This window comes from Myxocyprinus asiaticus, chromosome 5, assembly GCF_019703515.2.
Source record: "Myxocyprinus asiaticus isolate MX2 ecotype Aquarium Trade chromosome 5, UBuf_Myxa_2, whole genome shotgun sequence".
NCBI lineage: Eukaryota > Metazoa > Chordata > Actinopteri > Cypriniformes > Catostomidae > Myxocyprinus > Myxocyprinus asiaticus.
The window spans coordinates 45989497-46013462 of NC_059348.1; the positions used below are offsets into that span (position 1 = coordinate 45989497).

Here is a 23966-nt window from a genome sequence, read left to right on the forward strand (position 1 = left end):
CTTGAAACGTGTGCTTGCTATCTATCTTTAAAAAATAAATGCAACTTGGCTTGATATTTATTCGATCCAATGCAATTTTTTTCGGTGCCACTTTATGTGTGTGTGTGTTTCATCACTCGCCTCACGGTGGCGTCCATATCCCGTCAATCATCCCTCCAAGTGAAGAGTCCCAGCGTTGTTCACAGGCACCGGCCCGTCAGGAGCGCGTGGGAGCGGAGCGACGAGTGTGCGCGTGGGGAAAGAGCGTGCCGGAGGAGTTCGCTCGCGCCGCGGCTCAGGAACAAGGAACTTCGACACACAACTCCTCAACAACACCAACGACCCTCAAATTAGGCATATTTCACCCACTTTAGTCCACGGAACACCTGGAATATCGCTTCAGGTAAGTTCCTATCTCGGTGATGTGTGAAAATACGGACTGTTCAAGGTGTTTCCTCGGTTTTGAGGGGATTTTTGTAGCGCGTTAGCAGGTTAGCAGGTAGGAATGAGAGCGAACCTGTTTCTTCAGGTTTCACCTCAGCTGAAATAAACACATTTATAAAGAATTTAACACTGCCTTACATGCATAAAAAGTGTTCTGTGTCTTTTATGAAGCAGGGGAAGTTTGTAAAAGCACTTCTTTTGTTGTTGTCAGGAAACAAGTTGAGAACTAAATCTTTCACACAGGTGAGTTTATGAGAGTGATTTACCTGAGGGGAGGGAATTCACCACAGATTACAAACTCTTCGTTTTTGTGTCAGTCTGGCTTTAATTGTATTGAGTGTAATTTTAGTCTCATTTTGTATTGTGTGTTGGGTTATTTTTTGATCGTTTAACTGGGAAAGTTTGACGTTTTTCATCTGACATTGATGTGTCATTGCCTGAGACATTATTTGACAGTTTTAAATGTTATGCAGAGGGAAATGACGAGGAAATGGAGCATTTTTATGTCATGTATTGATGGAAATGTTTAACAGCATTGACAGACTGTAATACAGGTTTTATGTGCTGTCATTTAGGTGAAAAAAAAATGACAGCAAGCATTTTTTTTTTAAGTTGTCATGCTGACTGGGTGGGCTGTGTGTTAGTGAGGGATTGTGTTTGAAATATGAGGTTTCTCTGTGTGGGTGGAACTAACTGTCACATGCTTTGGTCTTAAACTTGAATTTAGCATGATTTGTTATTAATTGAACTGAAACATCCCACGTTGTTTTCTCTGACTTTCATTCACTGTAGTTTTCCCATGACAAATGTCTGTGTTTGTTCATGCTTTTGCCAGTGTGACAGTAAAAGGAAAGCTCTGACTCATCAGATCTCTCATCTGGGAATTGTGTGTTTGTGTCTGGTCCTTGTGTATTAAACTTCTTTCTTCTGGTCCTACACATGAAAGAAATCTTTGATCTCTCTCTCATCCTACAATCCTGTGCTCAGACACTTCACCACAGGATTTACTCTTCCTGATGTCATCACTCATTGGATCAGACTTGTTCATTAAGCCAGTGTTTAGTTGCTGTGTTCAGCGGTCTCTGGCTAAGCAGTGTGCCAGCATTGTATTGGGTAGCCAGTCTTCTTGTGCCAGCGTTGTATTGGGTAGCCAGTCTTCTTGTGCCAGCATTGTATTGGGTAGCCAGTCTTCCTGTGCTGTACGTTTTATTTATGAACAGGCCTTCACTGAATCTGTGCCTGAAGAACTCAATTAAATTATTTGTTTTACTCAAAAGAACTCAAGAACTCAAAAACTAATTGTTTTATTAATAGGATTTATTTGCTTTTTATTTGCTTTTATGTAATTATCCAAGGCACACCTTTTGTTGTGTCTGCACTTGAACATGTAGAAAGAATGTTTTTTCATACATAATACTAAAGGTCACAATAACCTAGTTTCCATCCACTTTTCGTGCTGTTTTGTTATTGACAAAGTGAAAATGCGTAAAAAGATGTTTGTGAAATTTGCCGTCTTCTGCCGGTTTCCATTCAAATGGCCTTTTATCGGTAAAAATGGTGTGCGTGATGACTTCATGCTTAAAAAAACATACTTTGTCACATGAGTTTTGGTTTATCGCAAAATAAACCTGCCCTTAAGCCATTTCCATACAGAAATGTGTGTATATTGCTAATTGTGTACCTTTCGCCTCCCCAGATGTCCCTAATCACCCCCACAAAGTTTTGGTTAAATGGGGAGAGTATTGAGACAATTCATTGAAATTAGCCAGCTTACTGTCATTTTAATTTCACAAATAAAAGCAATCAGAAGTGGAGGAATTGCAATCAAAAGGGAACAGTTGCCCTTCTGATAGGACTGTAATATTGGTCCTGATGTTGCACCTATCGCCACGGGTTCCGACCCGAAAGTGAATCGTCATGGCCCTGTTCAAGCTGGCAACCTGCACCAAGTAGTGGGGGAAACTTTCAGTCTTAGTATAAGGACCATCCATCGATGTGTATATGCTGTGTGCACAGCTATTAAAGAAATACTGATGCGGTGTAATATCAGGGTTTACATATGATACATTCCTGACGTTCAATAGGCTATTTTGAACAATCATCTAATCTAAAGTATTGCTGTCACAACTGCATTATGTCCCGCACATTTGTCCAGCAACTTTTAATGACCAACTGAATTTGATTGTCATCTAAAATTAATTATAGCGTCATAATGCAATTTACATTTTACTGAAGAAGCTCAGCAAATGTGATCCGAGATAAAGAGCGTTAGATTTAAAATATTAAACATTCAGAAAACGAGCTCGTTTTCTGAAAGTGAACTCAGCATTGGACAAATAGTTTTAAAAAATAGTCTTGAAAAAAAGTGTAGAACATTCTGAGAATGTCATTCAGCTGACTTTTTTCGTCTACAGAACAGGGTAAGGCTAATTTAAGTTTATGTAAAAAAAAAAGGCAATTATATAGGCCTAACAATATTCCTTTTTCGTTTGGCAATTATGATTTTTTTTAAAATTAATGCTTTATTCATTTGATAATTTATTTAATATAATACAGGGAATTTTGCCTGTATTTTTTCAAAAGTAAGCTAAACAATAATTAGAACTGGGCTATATGTTAGTATTACAAGAAAGCATACTGATGTTTTTCTCCTAGTATTGTGTATTTATTTTTAATTTAAAACATCTTTGTTCACAGAAATATGTTTTTTGTATTACGTGACTGCCGTGTATTATTTTGAATGGTGTGGAAAAGCAACTTTGATAAATAAACGTATGGCTACCACGATTAAATTAATCCCAAAGAGTGGCAATTCATTAGTTCTCCGTGCACTTGTCGATGATAAGTGCATGATACAAAATATTTGTGTTGGCACTCCTGGAAGTGTCATGATGCAGATGTGTTGGCAGCACCGGATCTGTGCAGATATGTCATTAAGACCAATCCATAACACTGCAAGAAATGCTTCACATACAATAAATTGGCTTTAAAGTATGTATACCTTGTCGTCATGATTAACACAGGCTAACGATTGGGGTAAATTCTGTCATGTGACACTATATGTTTCCAAACCAGTTTTTCACGACATTTGAAGTTTCGACATAGAGTTTATGCGTTAGAGTTAAATGTAAAAATATTATGTCGACACTTAATTATAAGCGATAATTTGCGTTTCCATATCCATATTCCAACTTTTTGATGCGCTACACTTTTTGTCACAAAAAACCCTTGGGTGGAAACGTAATGTCAGCTGACATTCATAAAATCATGCTGTATGTAAACTCAGAAGCATATAAATTGTTGACAATTTCATTTTACATTCTATTTGACTTTCATTAACACTAGGCTAACCCTGCTTCCGAAACCGCATACTGTCACAGTATGTACTGTATTTGATGAAGGATGCACTTCTTGGCTGGTAAAACATTATGTTCTTTAGGTTTCCATGTGAGTGGTACAAAAGCATTTTGGACATACTTATCCGGGGACGTGGGTTTTGTCTCGGGACCCGAATATATGACGTAAGAACAACAACTGCGATAATTATTTAAGCACAAATTTCTTGGTATATATATCACTTACAGTTGAGAAGAGCCGTCCGACTCGTGGTTCACAGCTGTTAGAAAAAAAAAAAGTTGGAACGTGACATCGCCTCAGCTCCCAATGGATTATGGGATCTTAACGATTAGTCGACGTTAACTGTCGTAACGTGCTAGTTGACTGCTACACTCTCTCCTACGGTAAAAGCACAGAGGTTGTTATATCTGTATAAAAGATCTCTGGAAGCAGTTTCCATTTGTATGCCCACATTACATTGGTGTAGATTGTCGTGCATATTTCATAGAATAGACGCAAAAAAAAAAGAAATAAGTATTCACTCTTCACGATACACATCGTCATATTTTTGAACTGTGATGGATCGTGCCATGATAAACCATTACACCTAGGGCTGTCACGATTATGAATTTTAGCTGACAGTTATTAAACATATAATTGTGATTCTGATGATTAATTGTCAGTTTTAGGGCTATGCTGATGAACTGTCTCTTATGGATTTCACAATTAATTGTCTTATAAATTGTCATATTTCTTAAGGTGCATGTGTGCTGAAAATGATGTGAAAAAGTAATATTTTAAATATCAAAATATTTCTAAATAACTATATCTAAATGTTTCTCATTTTGGTCAACTTTAGTTTAACTTAGTTTAGTTTAGTCTTTTGGAACTCATATTTTTTTTATAAAAAATTAAATATACATTTGTAATATATTATATTATATTATTCAGTATTATGCAATAGTAAAATATTTCTGTACTAATTTCTTAGTGCTCTTTGATTAAACCCACGAGCCCTTATTCCTCATGAAACAAAACCTTTGAAATTTAATTTGATCATTTTGTCACTCCACAGAGATAAAGCGTGCGTCTCCTCCTCTGTGTCACTGCATGAGTGCTTCATTACACTGCATGTACGAACCCTCTATGACCAGGAACGTTTGCTGTTTACATGAACGTTTAAAGTGAAGCCGGATCGCTTTACGATTCAAACTTTATATTTGTTTGTTTATATTTTTGCGGTAGTTTGGCGCAAGCCTCTGCTGACAGCGCAAGCATCAGAGCATTTGAGAATCGATTCACGCTTCAGGAGCTGGAGCGGACAGGAGCTACCCTAGCTGACATCTGTGGTGTGACTCAGTGACAGAAATATTAAAATTCCCTTATTTGGGCATTAAAATGTGATTGGAAGTGCACAATAATCGCTGTTATCTCAAATAACTGTGGTTAGATCAAATAACCGTGATCAGACGATTATTTAGTAATCACGACAGGCCTAATTACACCACTTGTATGTATTGTAAAACTTCCATATTATTCACAGATGTATCTTAGGTCAAACCCAAGCGGCTTCTGAATTATAAGTGTGCGTGCATTCGTGCCTGCCTGTGAATATATAAACTATGTTTAATGCAAAACGTATTAAATATTAAACATTTCTGTAGCTGTTGAGTAAGTGTATGTATGTGTTTGGGGAGAGCAAGAGTGTAGGCATTAAAGGTGTCACTTGTAGAAAATCACTGCAGTGTCACTTGTGCTGATTGTACAGTTTATGTCTGACCCCATCATCGTCTCTCAGGGAGTGTTTAATGGAGTTGCTCCAATCACAGACACGTTACTTCGAGTGTGGATGTGTGTTGAATTTCATGTAACCTGAGGCAAATTCCCCTGTTTCAAAATCCTGTTTTCTTGATAATGGTGTTTTTGTTGGAGTGTTGTGTTGAACACTCAAGAATGAGTTGATTTGCTCATTTTGTTTGTGTCCTGGATCAGAATCCGAATCAGAATGAGCTTTATTGCCAAGAGTTCTCACGTACACAAGGAATGTTTTTGGTGATGGGAGAAACAAGTGCACACAGAACATTACAGTGAGACAGAATATAAAACAAGGGAAGAATATAAATAGACATACATATAACAGAATGGCATATGTACATGTGCAAGTGGTAATATGTGTAAGGTAGGGGTATGTACAGTTATTGAATTAAATATGTGAATTTGCATATACATGAGATATGTTTTTACATTATTGCACTATGGGAGAGTCCTGAGGCAGTTTAATTGTTCATGAGGAAAATGGCCTGAGGGTAAAACTGTTCTTGTGCCTGGATGTCCTGGTGCTCAGTGCTCTGTAGTGCTGGCCAGAGGGCAACAGTTCAAAGAGGGATTGGGCAGGGTGTGTGGGGTCCAGAGTGATTCTACCTGCACGTTTCCTCACTCTGGAGACGTACAGGTCTTGGAGGGTGGGCACCAATAATCCTCTCAGCAGTCCTGACTGTCCATTGTAGATCATGTACGTTAATGATATACTGAACAATTAAGTAATTTCAATAGAGTGGCACTAATAAAAAGTTATTGCATGTGATGAGGAGGAGAGTGATTATTAAAATTTGACTTTGAGCATGAAAATTAGGGACTAAATTTGCAGGCTCATAAAGTAAATTGGCAATGCATAGTCATCAGGGTGGCTAGATAAGTGTAGAGCCCAGAGACTTTTCTTTTTTCTCTTACCTTTCCTTTGTTTTCCTTTCCTAGACAGGTACGTAGACAGTTTGTACATCTTTGGCTGCTGCATTGCGTCATGTTTTTCTAGTGTTAATTCATTATCATAGGCTGTTATAACGTAGTCTGTTACAATAAGTACAAAAGAGGGCATAATCAAAATTTAATGCATGATATTTTGTCATTATGTGAAGACTCGCTGGCCAATTCAATGAAACAATGCTCAGAATGCGCATCTCTGTTCTTCCTTCAGGTTACCGTAATAAGCTTCGTAAGTGCACACCACTGTTTCTGAACAGTGTCAGTCCATCTCAAGTGGTGCAATACAGGTTGCTTGACCATTTTTAATTTTCCTATTTTTTTGTTTTTTGTTGAGTGATTACGTCTATGTATTGGTATTGCAAAACCACCTGTTTTTTATCTAGGGCTAATAGAAATTTGGGGAAGAGCCTACTTTATTCATGCATTTTGAGAAATTATCAGATGTAATATAAGCAAAACAAATAATAAAAATGAACAGTATTTTACAGTAATTATGTTTGATTGACATGCAATAGCTTATGCTTGTCAATGAGGTCTAAAATTTTACTACTTTTTATATTGGCAACAGTGAAGCATGATCTATCACAGGGTTCTTCAAAAAGTTCATAAACAAGAGCGTTTAGTTTTCAGTAACCTTAATGTACTGTATGTGGAGTTTAAAAATCAAATGTTAAAGATAGGGAGATCAAAAATATGTGAACTGAGGCCAAAATGTGTGCTGGCAGAAGCATCTGGAACACACACTGTCTGTGTCTGCGCACAACGTCAGAACATCAAGCTGCTGGAACTTCTAGTCTGTGACATAAACAGTTATGAATGCATGCTCAACAAGTGTGACCAGTGTGCAGGTATAGAGGCCTTACTGCAGATGCTTGAAGATTCAGACAAAGATGACACACTTCCTGATAACATCACCTTTAAGCAGTGGGGTTTTACTGACAGAGCAGAATGATCACTGTCGTTCTCCCTAGGGATGAATTCTCTGTTTCTCTGGCTGAGAAACTCAATGCGTTAAAGACACACCATTGGACACCAGCTTGGAAAACTGTGGTGTTTTTGTAAAATTCTCCCACCCACCTGGACCAAGAACATCATTCAAAATGTCTACTGAGGACAAAGTGTGTGTTCCCATGAACAATGTACTCAGAAAACTGACACCTGCTGAAATCACTACTGTCACCGAACGCTCCCACAACATTTCAGAGAGACAGGAAATCTCACAGCTTCTAATAAAACATGTACATGTAAAATACTGTTCATTTGTGTTATTTGTAATGCTTATATTACATCTGTTCATTTCTCAAAATGCATGAATAAAGTAGGCTTTTCCCCAGATTTCTACTAGCCCTAGCTCTGTAACCAGTGGAATCTCAAAGGTAACATTTTTACAGCAGACTCCTACTATAGAGGACTTTTTCTGTGAAAAGTTTAGGTTTCTATCTGGTCCCTAACCAGAGAAATTCAATATGAAAGTGAGGGGAATTTTAAAAACAATTGCACTTTCTAGGCCCCATTAAAAAAAAAAAAAAAGAAACCTGAAATGTTCTGCATGCACACTATACAAAAAAAAATTAGGAAAATTAAAAATGGTCAAGCAACCAACTTTACAATTATGGGACTACTTGAGATGGACTGACCCAACAGTGTATCTGCAAACTGTGGTTGATGTTACTGGAGACTCCATAACCATCACATTTTTAAAACGCCATGTTAAGTTGAAAATAGTTTTGAAGACCTTGCGTTGTGTTCCATTTAGCTGTGCTCCATCAGATGTACGAAAGGAAGATTTCTCCTTTTGTGTTTGTGTGTACACACCAGGGGTCGGCAACCTATGGCACGCGTGCCAGCATTGGCATGTTGAGGGGTAATCACTGGCACGCCAGCAATGGCGAGACTATTTTATTTATATTAATTCACACCTGCATTCCAATCTTCATCTTGATGTAATCCTTCCTTATGATCATGCAGCATGTTTTCATGAGCTGAATGGGAGAATAAACAAAAAGTTAAAATGTGGTGAGTCTGCAGTATACCCAACAGACTCGTGCAGCGCGTGGAAGCCATTCGTGCATAACAAGCCGGCAGCACTTCACTTTCGGTTAATCGCACGAGTAAACGCGCCCGCTTTGCTTCGGTCAGGCTGTGCGAATGACATCCTACGTTCCGTGTTTCATTTGTTTCTTGTTGCTTTCAGAACAACACATGATGTAATAAGGAAAACACCACTACTAATCCTTGAGATTTCCAACCCAGCATACAGGTACACCGTCCTTAAACCATGATCAAACTCGAAATTACATTAAACGATTAAAAGAGAAAACATAAACCCACATCGTGGGGTTAAAAAATCTGAGTCTATTCAAAATCTAAATTAAACCTGGAAATATATTTTCAGGATTTTTCAGGTGCGATTCACCGAAAAGGTTTCACAATCAAAGCTAAATAGTTGATTGGCTTGTGATGCACGAATGGCTTGCACGCACAGTGTGAGTCTCGTCACACTTTAATAGTGTTTAGCCTCCCATTCAGCTGATGAAAACACGCTGTGTGATCATGAGGAATGATTACATCAATAAAAATAAAATAGCCTGCTCCTCTCGCTGTTGCTTGCGTGCTATGATTACCCCTCTGTGTGATTTTGAAAAATATACATTCATAATATAAGAAATATTTAAGATTCCACACAATTTCATGATCAGTAAACAAATAAGACAATTTGTGACATTAACTGTGTTAACTCATTTTTTAACTCATGGCATTGGCACAGCCATTGACCAGGAAAATAAAAAATGGCACTCCATGTCAAAAAGGTTGCCGACCCCTGGTGTACACTCTTAAGAACTGCTCTGACAAATTCAGTCCTCCAGAGTGTAGAGCGCTGTCTTTGCCCCAGACAGAAAGTCACACTGTGCTCTGGAGTTTGTTGCTGTGATGATTCATGCTTCTTCACATTTAACTTAGAATTTTAAACTTCATGCTGGGAAAACTGCAATGGAACACCACTTTGTTGGACTTACAACTTGGAAACTCGTGCGGAAATCCGCACCTCTGAATTCACAGAGATGCAGGTGTCTGACATCACGCAAACATGCCAGGGAGATTTAGAGTCAATGATAAACATACACTTTTGTTAAATAATATACATTGAGTCAAAGTTTCTACATTATATGATGATAAAATTTGTTTAGCAAATGTTTGCAGAGACAAGTGTTCAAAACACTGTGAATTAAACTTTCTTTTGATTATCGTAAACCTGTAGAACAAACGCTAGCATTGCAGCATCATTTATCAGTTTGGCTATGACACGTCTCTGTTGACAATCAAGGTACTGCTGAAAATCACAACATAATCTCAAAATTAAAAATAAGGCCCCTATTTCGTTTTCATGATCGAATCATTGCTGTCACTTCTGAGTACTCAGGTACTTGAGTACTCGTGCCCATCCCTATAGCAAATCTAATTTTAAAGTAGTCAAAGGGTAAAACCATTAGCAATGCACATGTGCTTGGTAGATATTTTTTTTTTTTTTTTTTATCATTCTTTAGTCATTTACCACATCACTGGGTTTGCAAGTGGAAAAAAAAAAAAAAATCCTTGTTTGTACTTAACTGTGATTAAAGAGTTTTTACTGGTTCTAGTTGGGAACTGGGCAGGGAAATACATCACTTTTCATTTCACACTCTGATACATACATCAGTCACTGGTATTTCTGATAAAATGTCTTCTCTCTTTCTCCTTCAGCTGAATCCATATCAACTCACCTCACCTTACCATGCTCCTCTCCTCCTGCTGTTGAACTTTGACCTTTGACAGTGATGACGGACCACCCAGTGGCTCCCGGTCAGACGTACGTAGAGGTGGAGTATGACTATGAATACAAATCCAAAGACCGCTTGATCACCATTAAACAGGGGGAACGTTACCTGATGGTAAAGAAGACCAATGATGACTGGTGGCAGGTGCGCAAGGATGAGGGCAGTAAGCCCTTTTATGTCCCCGCACAGTATGTCCGAGAGGTGCGACGGGCCCTCATGCCTCCTCCCAAACCCCTCCCGCACACAGGGGCAGTCGCCCGAGGGGGAACTGGAACTATTCGGCCTTCTGCTCTGGATATCCAGCGTTCAGATGAGAAGAAGATCTTGTCTCTATCCCCCTCCACTGGGCAAAGCATTGCGTTACTGCCACCCAGAGATGACAGGGGCAGCCCGGGCAGCCCCATGGGGCATGTACCCCACACACAAATAAACACACCCCACGGCTCACTTCCTCAATTGAGAGCGGAGTCCCCAAATCGCACAGGTGATGTAGAGATGGATAAAGATATAGAGTCGGAGAAGTGGGAACGAGGACCGGAAAAAGGTGCAATTCAGGAAGAGTTGGCCAGAGAGGGAGGAGTTTTGGACAAGAAGCGGAATGACTCGGAGTCTGGGGAAGAGCTCAGCAGTTCCACTGATAACTTGCAGGTGAGAATGATTTGTATACCTTCACACAGAGTACAACAAACACCCCTGATGATCTCTTCTGGTTTTCTTAAACCTTGCTTGAACATTAATCTCTCTTACCCCTATTGAACAACTTGGATTAATCAAATTAGCACCATTTCAGTTTTTGAAAGGAGATTTAAGTAAATTCTGCTCTTTTTTTTTGGTTCTGTTTGATATGTTGGAATATCTAAATACCTATTCATAAACATCCCTTTACACAACTCTGTTTCGAGCCATAGTTACTCAGTTTTAATTTTGGTGAATAATTACCCTCTCTTTCACACAGACCTACAGTCACACTCCCTCTCTTCTTTCTGAACCTTTTATTTTAGTAATCTCCTCCCTCTGTTTTTTTGTCTTTCCTCCTGCTGCATCATCACAGCATTTCTGCTAAGCAGAGTATACTTGCTGTTTTTTCATCATGGCATGTGTAGGATGAGGTGAATGCCTTATTTTAAATGCACTCTCTCTCTCTCTCTCACTCTCTCTCTCACACACACACACATACAGACCTGCTGCAGCAATCTCTGGTCATCTGGTGTAACGTAATATTCTGTTGCAGGAGACAGTGCTCTGAACTTGTTTGACACCAATGCTCTTTTATATCAACTTACAGTAAAGGAAAAATTGCAGGGAGTGAGTTAAACAGTTTGTGTGCAATTTAGTGAAAATCTGGGCTGTGAGTCAGAAAGGGATGCGATGCTGTGAATAGGGCTGCTGGCATCACCACGGCAACCACCCCACCGCAATGGTAGAGTGCCACCGGTGGTTGTGCATGTGACATTAACGGATCAGCTTGCATAAAAGACCTTATGAAAACTTGAAATAAATTCCTGAAATAATGTCATTTAATGAGTATAATAAAGTATTAGATCTTTTGTAGATTATTTAGCGGGACGTAGGCTATTCATTTTCAGTTTTTTAGAGTCTTCTTGATTTTGCGCATTGTTATGGTAAAGGCGTATTCACAAGATACGCATATAGCACGCAACTAAAGCCAAACACACACAAAGACTATGTGAATCAACTACATGTCCATTCGTTCCCGACTGAAGTTACAATTCCTAAATTCCTTCACAAACTCATGCACAGAAGAGCTTATTCTTGATATCATGTCAACAGACAATATGAAAGAAAGAGCTTGCGGCCTTTTATTTGCTCTATCTAGAACTCAAGCTTAATTGTGCAATCGCTACATTCATTGATTCACAGATTTAAGTTATAATTTTTTATTAATGTTGTTGATATAGCTGATTAAGCTCATATAGGCTATATATATATAAGACGCGTTTGAAAATAGGTGATTATAAAAGCGCCGTACCTGCGCTTCCATCTCTCGACATGCAGTTTAGATGGAAAAAAAATCCTCTTACTAACGACTGGATCATTTAAATAAACAAGTTTTTATTCAAAAAGACTTTTCATCTAAAACATTGTCAGGGCATAGGTAATGTCTTGCAGAGTTGTTTATTTCTCGTCATATTTTCATCAACAATGTTTGAAGTAAAATTTTTAAATTGATCCTCATAATCCTGTCTTTGTAAACTCAATCAAATAACAACTAAAACATTTTCGTGTAATTTCTTTGTAACTGCATTCTGGAAGTGTATTGAATGTGGCTGGAAACATAACTTGCAAAAAATTAAAAGCAGCTGACAATTGAAAAGCTTCCAGCAAAGCTGTTTAGTTTTGTTGAACTTTGTTTAACAATATGAACAGAATCTGACATCTGGAATATTTTTAGTCCTTGACGTATAGGCTACATGTTACAGACGTAGCCTATAAGATCGTCTGTATAGTCCAATAACTGACAGAAATATAAAACAAATGCAAAAAGTTTTGTATTTATTTTGTGGGGGGTATTTTTTGATATTTACAAAGAGTTTAATTTTTATTTCTTTTTCAATTACGCACTTTTTAAAGTTTGATGCACAATAAACACACTCCCTCCCCCGCCCTTCAACCACCGTATAACACCGTTCACCGGCGGTGATTGGACCTTAACCACCGCGGTTGTAAAAGAATTGACACTGGAACAGCCCTAGCAGTGAAAATTTATTTTTAGCAAAATTATTTTCACTAAAATTCTCTGACTATTAAGTGGTGGCTACAGCAACTCTGCAAAAGAAACTGTTATATCTGAGTTGTGAAAATTCTCATTATCAGATTTTCATAATCATTTTGAAAGTCAAATCCATTTGACTTTCTCTCTTCTGTGAAACACAAAAGGAGTTGTTTGGCAGAATGACAGCCTCAGTCACCATTCACTTTCAGAAGGATTGTCTCTACGTTGATATGAAGATTTGCTTAATCTCTTTGAGAACCGAAGGGGATAGTAAGAGAGAGTTTAGGTCGGGATGTTCAGCATGACGTGACAGTGTTGAACGGTAGGGGTGAGGAAGTGTTGCTCTCTGTCTGTATTAGTTTGTGTGTGTATTAGCACTGTGCACTGGCTCTAGCATCCTCCATCCAGTGTTTCAGTATCAGATCAGTATCGTGATAGAATATTCTGCACTGAACAGCACTGCAGAGACATCATGTACCCAGAGGGACCGGTAAGATAGATACACATACATACACTCAAACACGCTTTCCATTTGCACCATACATTAACATTCTTACATACTGCAGAATTGTAGCATATGAGTGCAAATAGCCTCAATTACTGCACAAAGACACAATTACTGCATCTACCAGAGTTAGGAGAAAAACATTTTCTCTCTCTTTCTTGCTCTCTTTGACTTTCTCCTCTCCCTTACACATACGGTACATTTAAATGACAGGACCATCGACAAATTACGTTTATGATACGCTCCCCACTACCTCTCTTTGCCATGCAAATGCAGTGAAGCTTGCAAAACACTCACACAGGTCACTCTGTAGACATGCTCGCAGACACACAGAGAACAGCAGTTGCTTTCAAAGGAAGAAACAAAACAGGGACATGTTGTTCTTAAAGTATTGCTGTGACTTGGTGATGTGACCAGAATGTGCATGTGTTTGTGTCAAAGCAAGTGTGTATGTGTGAGTTTCTAGCAAGTGTACGTGAATGATGTGCGTTGCTGTATTATATAAGCTCTGCTACATAACAGCTCAGTGGACAGCTGGCCTGAGAAAGACACACACACTACAGCAAGAATACCCCCCCCCCAAACAAAATACAAACAAAAAACAACATGCACTAATGCAACAAAAGATACTCATAGCATTTACACATCACATTAGATCTTTACACAAACAGGCTTATACAAGCACACACTTTTGTTTTTAATTTGTCTTTACAATACACAGAGCTGCAATAATATAATTGTATTGGAGTGGTGGTGGCGTAGTGGACTGAAGCACTGAAAAGGTAAGCAAAAGGTTGTTGGTTCAATCCCCACAGCCACCACCATTGTGTCCTTGAGCAAGGCACTTAACTCCAGGTTGCTCCAGGGGGATTGTCCCTGTTATAAGGGCACTGTAAGTCACTTTGGATAAAAGTGTCTGCCAAATGCATAAATGTAAATAATTGTAAATAACAGTCTGAATTCTGATTCCTCTGACCTGATACAGAGGAAACTCATAAGCTGTTTTAATCCATTTTGCTCTGTCAACTGAATCTACATGTTCAATGGGCCTATTGCACTAAAGCTTTCATAATACTACTGCATTGTAGCTACTGTTAATACACCTGACTGTAAAAATGTATCACCTATCACCATACTTTGCATCACTTGTGATCTTTTAACAGAATAATTTCACACCTCACTGTTCTAGTAGTGAAATTATGTTAGGGTCATGTTACGTAAAATACCCCTGGCATAAATGTACTAATACAATCCCATTCTAATGCTAAATCCTATACTCCTTTTAGAAGGCTGCTGTGAGAAGGGTTTAAGCTGTCTTAGACTTTGTGTACCCATGCATTGAGTTGATTTTAGCCCACAGCTGATATGTATCTGTTTAAAGGGTACCTTCTTATGTCCCAGTTTAGTGGATTCAGTGTTCGATTTGGATGCTGGGTTTGAGATTGTGTCTAATAACTGTGTTCTGTCACCTTTAAAGGGTATTCACTCATCTGTAGCAGTGATATGACTAAGTTGGGAATTTTCGGCAACATTAGCAAAAGCGACCCTTAACGATGCTAGGAATTTGCTAGGTACAGTGCTGGTAAAAAGTTTTTGTGTAGATCTCATACTAAATTTTTTTCAAAAATTAAAACAAAATCTAACATAAAACAAAGGCAATCTGAGTAAACCCAAAATACAGTTTTTAAATGATAATGTTGTTTATTGAAGAAAAAAGTTATCCAATACCAACTGGGCCTATGTGAAAAAGTATCTGCCCCCTTAGTTACTAAATCCCCAAATCTATGAAACTGCATAAATAATGGGGTTCAGCTAGACTAGACACTCCCAGGCCTGATTACTGCCAGCCGTGTTCAATCAAATCAACACCTAAATAGAACTTTTTCAGCAGTATGAGGTTTGCTAAAAGGTCTCACCCAGTAGCACACTATGCCATGGTTGAAAGAAATCCCAGAAATGATGAGGAAAAAGGTGATTGAAACACATCAGTCTGGGAAGGGTTAGAAAGCTATTTTAAAGGCTCTGGGACTCCAAAGAATGACACTCAGAGCCATTTTCTCCAAATGGAGAAAACTTGACTCAGTAGTGAACCTTTCCAGAAGTGGTCAGCCTTCCAAAATTCCTCCAAGAGCACAGCGATGACTCATCCAGGATGTCACAAAAAAGCCATGGATAACATCCAAGGAACTGCAGGCCTCTCTCGCATCAATGAAAGTCACTGTTCATGACTCCACTATCAGAAAGACACTGGCCAAAAACGGCATTCATGGAAGAGTGGCGAGGCAAAAACCACTGCTAACCCAGAAGAACATTAAGGCTGGTCTGAATTTTGCCAAAACACACCTTGATGATTCTCAAACCTTTTGGGAAAATGTTCTGTGGACTGATGAATCAAGTGGAGCTGTTTTGAAGTCAGGGGTCCCGTTACATCTGGTATAAATCAAACACAGAATTCCACAAAAAGAACATTATACCTACGGTCAAGCATGGTGGTGGTAGTGTGATGGTGTGGGGATGCTTTGCTGCTTCAGGGCCAGGGCAACTTGCAATAATTGAGGAAAACATGAATTCTGCTGAATTCTGAAAATCCTAAAGGAGAACTTCCTGTCATCAGTCTGTGAGTTGAAGCTCAAGCGCAACTGAATTATGCAGCAAGACAATGATCCAAAGGATATGAGTAAGTCCACCACTGAATGGCTCAAAATAAGCAAAATTAAGTTTTGGAGTGGCCTAGTCAAAGACCTGATTTGAACCCGATTGAGATGCTGTGGCAAGACCTTAAATGGGCAGTTCATGCTCGAAAACCCTCCAATGTGGCTGAACAAAAGCAGTTCTGCAAAGAAGAGTGGGCCAAAATTCCACCACAGCGTTGTGAAAGACTGATCTCCAGTTATCAGAAACGTTTGGTTGCAATTGTTGCTGCTAAAGGTGGCACATCCAGCTATCAATTTAAGTGGGCAGTTAGTTGTTCACATGGGTGATATAGGTGTTGGATAACTTTTTTTGCTTCAATAATAATAATTAAAAAAATAAATAAATAAATAAATAAAATATATATATATATATATATATATATATATATATACACACACACTTGAAAACTGTATTTTGTGTTTACTCAGGTTGCCTTTGTTTTATGTTATATCTCGTTTGAAGATCTAAAACAATTTAGTATGAAAAATACACCGAAATACAAGAAATCACAGCACTGTAATAGCTAGGGTGTTTTAGGTGTTTGCTAGCTGGTTATTATTGACCCAGAAGAGCCCACCCCCAAGTCCCTATCATATTCTGGGCCCTAAATAAGTTTTTTTCCCCTCCTTAAATGCAAGTCAGTGGAATTTTTTTGCCCATTTTCTAGTCTGCAAGACAAAAATCATAAGTCATAAAATCATAAGATCACTTAGAAAAGAACAAGTTGCATAATTTGAGGTATCATTCATGTCTGTAGCACAGGTGGTATAGGATGATTTGTGCTGAAGTGTAATACTTAGAGTTAGGGGTTTGTTCAGATCTACCTGGGGAAAAACTTCTGGCTCTCTCTGACACAAAGATCTGTCTCCCCCACACTCAAGCTCCTTGGCTCATTATATTAAGAACTTCCACTTCTCTCTGCTCCAGCTGAAATGATACTTGATCTCTTATGCATTTTCAGAAGAACCCATTTATCAATCATATCAGTGTTGCTATTCACCTTATGCGCCAGAGAAACTAGCGCGCAGCCATCTTGAAAATGTTCTCTTTGTTCATCCAGTCTAGCGTATTCTGTATAGATTTCTATGGTGTTGATGTCTAAGTGTAATTAGCTAGCAAAGTAGATTTACAGGTTATAGAGTTGCCAAAAGTTATCATGAGTATTTTAAAGTATTCAGGGGATGTCATGGCAACGGGAGAATTTAAAACGAGTATTTCATTCATAAATACACAAGATCCTATCTTCACGCTGTGGATGTACTGATACGCCTTTGTGCTCATTAAACTCCAAGAGACAACACAAAGTCATTAAAAATATCTCTGTGGCCATCTTCTCATGCCATTCACCCATCGCGCTATAGTTCAGGTGAGCAGATTTTTTGAGTGTTAATCAGGGATGGGGTGATACTATATTTTTATACACACACACATACACGCATATATATGAGTACATTTTATATTGCTTTTAAGGCCGAAATATAATTCATGCAAGTACACGAGCGCAGACGCGAGCGCTTGGTTATCTTTTGAACTATATGTGGTGCTGTCTCCAAACTGCTCAGTTATTTTCAGGACATGATGTCGATGATGCATACCAGTTTTCTTTTAAATCTGACAGTGCTTTTAAAAGATATATCATTTTGTAATACATTTCAATATGGTGAAGAGACAGTATGGTTGATATGGGAAAAATAGGAATCGTTGAAAACCTCATGACCCACAGAATCCATAGACACCAACCTGATTATTTTAGGACATATGGTTAAAAAGTTATGGGCACAAATTGCCATTTTCCCATTCTTGACCCATAGGTGGCACTGTCAAAAAACTCTTCATATGCCCTCAGACCATGGTCCTCATGAAGCATAGTTTCGTTTTGATAGGAAAAAGGGTTGCCGAGATACAGCCTCAAATCCATTTTCACATCAACCTTTTGTTAACTTTGCAGTGCTGTAACTTTTAAATTCTGTATTATCATTTCTATGCGGCTTGGTCTGGAGTTATTTTGAGCCATTGTTTGGGAAAATCGGACCAAGTTTAAACTGTAAATGTCATAATCCAGGATGGCGGCCACTGTAAAGGGCGGGGTTTTAATGTAAGGGGTCCATTGAATCATCAACAGGAGAGTAATCAGATGCAAAAATAATTTTGTTTGTAGGCCTACCGGTTCAAAGGATACACGCAAAAGAAAAGTGAATTTTTGATCTGGTGGTGGCGCTATGGAGTGTGGCCTAGAGACCCCAAATGTTGCGTGTGGTCTATTGATGACCACCTCTATCAGTGTGCCAGATTTCATCATTTTCCAATGTAGCGTTCATAGGGTTGCCATAGACTCTCATTGGGGAAGAAGCAGCAGAATAATAATAAGAAAACCAACAAAAATAATAAGTGCCACAGCACCTTCGCTTGGCCCCTAATAATAATAATAATAATACTAACGGATACAATAGGGGCTACAGCACCTAATACCTTGCCCTTCTCTTGTGTTCTCTCTATATTTAATTGACTTTGGCTCATAATGGTCTCTCACTCATCGGGGACAGTGCTCACACCTGACGACAAGACGTATAGATTTCAATTTGTTTTTAAAACTGTTGTAGCGTCTGGGACTAGTCTCAGCATGTCGCAGGAGTGCGCACACAACAAGACTGTTTGTCGTGAGATCTAAGACTTCTCGTCGCAGACCAGTCAGCGACTCGAAACGTCAAAGAAGATGAGCTTGAGTCATATAGTGTCCACTAGGCATAAGAAGAAGGGGAATTGAACAGCATAATCAGTGTCCCATCATTCTAAGCGGTCACTACCCAGCAACCACAGAGGACACACACACAGGAATATTCTTTGTGAAGTGAGGAGCTCTTCAAGGTTGGTCATTTGTGACTCTTGAGTGGATTGAGCTTTAATCATGATGTGTGTGTAGTCTATAAATGATCACAGAGGGCCTAATTGTAAAGGCTACTTCACATAGATCAACAAACAAACTTTAAGAAATTGTGTGTTTGTTACCCAGAGATGACCCTTTTGTGACCGAGAGAGAGGCACTTAGAATGAGAAATTCAGACATTATTAGATTACAAGCTAATGTGTCTTCCTCTCCTTCATTTGAAAACATGTACTGATGCATGCTTGGGTTCTTTGGCCTGCTTTGAGATATTGAGCTGTAACCCGATCTGGACTTGCTTCAAAAATGTCCATTTAGACATTTTTTGTTTTACTGTGTTTTGAGGATGTTATTCAAAGGCACTAAAATAATTTTTCTCGCTCTTTATCTCTCTCCCTCTATTCCTCCTTTCTCTCTTCCTTTCAACTGGCTTTTCTTTTGAACATCTTTCTTTGATTCCCTTTTTGTGTGCCTATTAGAGTGGTATAGAAACACACTTGTGCACACACTCGTCTCATGCAGTGTTGTTAGGGCATGTTGGCACACCGTGTTCTGTTGATTTTAGGTGGGAAGTCTAATAATGTTAAAAACGCAAAGAGTGTTGGAGTGGAATGAGGAAAAGAGGCAGACAAGGTAAAGGGCAAACAGAGGCAGTGGACAGAGATTTAGTGGTAAAGTGAAAAACAAATTAACATGCTAAGATTTGAAAATCGAGAGAATGGTACAAAAAGAGAGGCAGAGAGAAATAGAGGTGGAGAGAGGGAGTTCTACTGTTAGAGAGGGAGTTGCCCTTGGCTTGCTCACTGGGGTTTGTATGGCACTGTTTATTGTAAATATGCTTTAAAACAATATGTAATGTGAATAAAGCTCATAAGTAAGGATGGCCTGCTGTCCCAGGACCAGTGTGAGAGGGTTTCAGTTGATGGAACGGTCACTTGCCCAATTGGGCCAGTGCTATATTCTCACTAAATCTTAAGCACAAAGGATACTTACACTACTGTTCAAAAGTTTGGGGTCACTTGACTGAAATGTTTTTCATGATCTTAAAAATCTTTTGATCTGAAGGCGTATGCTTAAATGTTTGAAATTAGTTTTGTAGAAAAAAATATAATTGTGCCAACATATTAATTTATTTAATTACAAAACTAAAATTTTATTTAGAAAAAGTTTTCGAAATAGATGACTTGGACCGAATAATTAAGCAGCCACTAAGTGCCCAGCATATGGATGGGAACTCCTTCAATACTGTTTAAAAAGCATCCCAGGGTGATACCTCTAGAAGTTGGTTGAGACACAAGATAATTCCCATATTTCCATTTCTATTATTCCATAGTTGTGATGACTTTACTGTTATTCTAAAATGTGAAAAAAGAAATAAAGAATGAGTAAGTGACCCTAAACTTTTGAACAGTAGTGTATTTCAGAAGAAGCACTAGCAGAAGGATCGCCGGTTAACAGCAGAAGGATCGCCGGTTAACAACAGGAGACGAATGTGTAAACAACAACATTGGATGGTCAGGAGATACCTGCATTTGTATAGATCAAGTCTGATGGAATATTAAGACAAATTTATGTGTCTAAACTTCTGAGTAGAAACAGTCCAGTATCTCATAGTGGTCTTAGCACGCATGCACCCAGCCGCCTGAGTATGCACGCACACAAATGAAGCATACTTTGACAGGCTTGCGTTCTACTGTACGCAGTATCTTTCAAGGAGACATTCACACCAAATGCATTTTTGCATCCACCCGTGCTGTTATTCAGTTGTATTCCTATGTAAACATGCACTAGATGGACATCTTTGACCGTTGTGCCTTGTCTATGTGATTTTTGTGTCTCGTGTCTCGTGGAGGAGCACTGTGTTTTTTTTTTTTTTTATTTGTTTTTTTTTTAGATGCTGTGTCAAGTTAAAAAGAACTGTTAGTGCGTCTATAGACACCCGTGTACTTTTCTATTGGTTGCACTGCTGTTAGTTTTTTTGGGGGGGTGCAAGAATGTGTCTGGTCTCAATTTTAAGGCATAAGTAAGAATAGTCCAGCAAATTTTCCAGCAAAGCTTTTTTTTTTTTTTTCATAAAGAAAAATATGAAAATTTTTCCTGACAAATATAGATACAAAAATACTTAGCAAAAAAAAAAATTATTTTTTGTTATTTTATATATATATACAGTGTGTATATATTATTTAATAATAATAAAAAAAAAAAAAAAAAAAAAAATTCTGATAAAATCCTTACCATTTAGCCTTGCTATACAAATAAAACTAAATTGATGTTACAGAGAGAGAGAGTGAGTGAGTTGTAGAGGTAGAAAGAGAAACCAAGTACCTGAGTAAGGATTTCTAGGGGTAGAGAGACAACCGAGAGTTGTAGAGGTAGCTTTGCTCTCTTCTACTTTCCAGATATTCTGTTCTGACATGCTGTTAGAGCACATAAGCTTCCTCATTCCAGCACTTGCATGTTGTTCGCACTCCTACTGACACACTCATAAAGATACTTGCTCATTCTGAGTAGATGTCTTTCTGTAGCCACAGCTTTGCACACGCAGCACAAATCATGGCTGCACCCATTCTGCTGTAGACTTCAATTAGGTAAAAGAATCGCAAAGAATACAAAATGTTCACTTACAGCTTGCCATTGTACCAAAAGTAATTTTATTTACCAGAGTTATGCGTCTAGTGCAGTCTGAATTGAATGTGATGATGAAATTAAAAGACTGGAAACAGTATGGAAAAATACAAAGACAGAACATTGTTCTATTGCATCGTCTTCGCTGGCTGCACACAAAAACAAACATACAGCGCAACCAGAGTAGCGATGAACGAATGACTCTTATGAGCCATATCTTTTTAATCGTTCAGAATGAATAATGAAACAACCCTGGTCAAACCTTCACTTAACCAGTCAAACTTTACAGGCTCCGTCACTGCAAAAACTTTCCCTTTTTTAGGAAATATTGAAATATTAATTAAATGCCACAAGATTTGTTTTTCAAGTGACTGAATAAATTGTACATTTAAACCCCTGAAGTGCTTCACATGTGGTGGGGACTACGCCTTCATAGTTGTGATGAAACTGCAGCCAGTCAGACAACAACACACATCAGCTGTTCAGTGGAGGGGGGATATCAGCCAATCAGAGATGGACAAATTTTAGAAAGTTATAATCTGATCTTTAAGTAATGCAAGACACTTAGTGAGAGATGTTGTTTTTTTTTTTTGACCTCAGTTTTATGTCATCTGAAGGCAGTTCTTTTAGGTAGATGACTCAAGCTAACATTCTGCCTAGCATCTTCTCCTTTTGTGTTCTATGGAAGAAAGCAACACAGGTTTGGGAACAACATGGGAATAAGTAAATGATGACAGCAGTTATTTATTTTGTGAACTATCCCTTTAATCATGTGGATTTACACAATACAGGGTGAGCATTGTGCCCCCTGCTGGATTTATTTACACCCTTATCAGTATCAAGCTGGTTTCACAAGTGTTTTCTCACCAATATGTGTGCAATTCTTGAATTAGAAAAGGCTTGGTGTTTATAGACTAAATAACACATTGGTTCTCTTTTTGTATATATTTTTAATACCCATTGTTTTTGTGTGTGTATATGTGTGTTTATTATAGCCTGTTGTGTTAGTGTTCCAGATGCGATGTTGTCAATGTTATGTGGGTCTTTTTCTAGTGTAGGGCTTTTATTTGGTGTGTGCATGTGAAATGCTTTATTTGTGAGTTTCCATAGTGGAAACTAGTTTGATGTTTTGTTGTTACATCGCAGAGTGATGGTTGCCTCAGGCTCCATCACTCATTTCTCTTTTTCCCTCATACCAATAATTAATTTGCATATTGGATGACATTATGTAAACAAATTTGGACTGTATGTTCATCATACTGAGGAAAATGTAATAGAAAATTGTCTATTTATTATTTCAGTGAGCAGTCTTCCTCTCTCATGTCATGTTCAATTCAGACTGCAAACTTGGCCAAAATATGAAATCTTTTTACCATGGGGCTGTAAATACAGCAGCCCTGCTGCTGATCATGGTGGAGGAAACACTGACTCACACTAACTGCATATTCACAACAAATAAAAAAAAACATATATATTTTTTCTTTTTTTTTTTTAAACATTTAAAGATTTTGCACACTAAAACATTACATAATCTTGTGACCAATTACATGAGAGAGAGAGTAATTAGCTGGTTATTTAGCAGGGGATTTAAGCCGCTAGTTATATTACCATCAGTTCTAACCATGCGGTAGGGTTTTATTCTTTTGCCTTTACCTTTGTGTTTTTCTATGACAATGTTATGGTAATGTTAGTGCTTCTATTAGTATAATTTCCCACATGTTATCCTGTAATTGTAATGAATGCAAATATCTTGATTAATGGAATAGTGCATCCAAAAATCTAAATGTTGTTATTTTCTCATCATCATCTTAAGCAGTTTTATACACATTTGATTCCTTTTGTGTTTCATAGAAGAAATAAAGCGACAATAGGGTGAGTAAATAATGAAAGAATTTACTTTTGTTTTTAGAGAACGTTTCCTTTAATTAAAGGATTTAAGGATTCCTTTAGTCTAAAGGTTTTTAAAATGTTGGTTTTGCCCCAGCGGGTTCAAGTTAGTGTTTATATTCTTCGGTACATCTGTCAGGTGCAACACCCAGCATGCAACTCTTCGTTTGCCAGTATTACTCAAATGAGTCTGTTACTTCCCTTCCTGCATTCCATTTATTTTTGTGGTCACACAGAAATGCCGCCTAACCCTTGCATTATATTATGAGTGCTGTTCTATCCGCATTAACTCTGTGACTCCCA

General features: G+C 38.2%; 1 protein-coding gene across 5 annotated transcripts in view; it reads left to right on the forward strand.

The window, feature by feature from the left end:
- Nucleotides 1-227: 227 nt before the first annotated feature.
- Nucleotides 228-23966, forward strand: part of LOC127440538 (rho GTPase-activating protein 12-like) — a 58890-nt gene continuing 35151 nt past the window's right edge. For all 5 annotated transcript variants that reach the window (XM_051697197.1, XM_051697198.1, XM_051697199.1 and 2 more), the window contains exons 1-2: nucleotides 228-382; nucleotides 10264-10985. In XM_051697197.1, the coding sequence (XP_051553157.1) occupies nucleotides 10338-10985 (648 nt within the window). In that variant the 5' untranslated portion in view covers nucleotides 228-382; nucleotides 10264-10337. The remainder of the gene's footprint in view (nucleotides 383-10263; nucleotides 10986-23966) is intronic.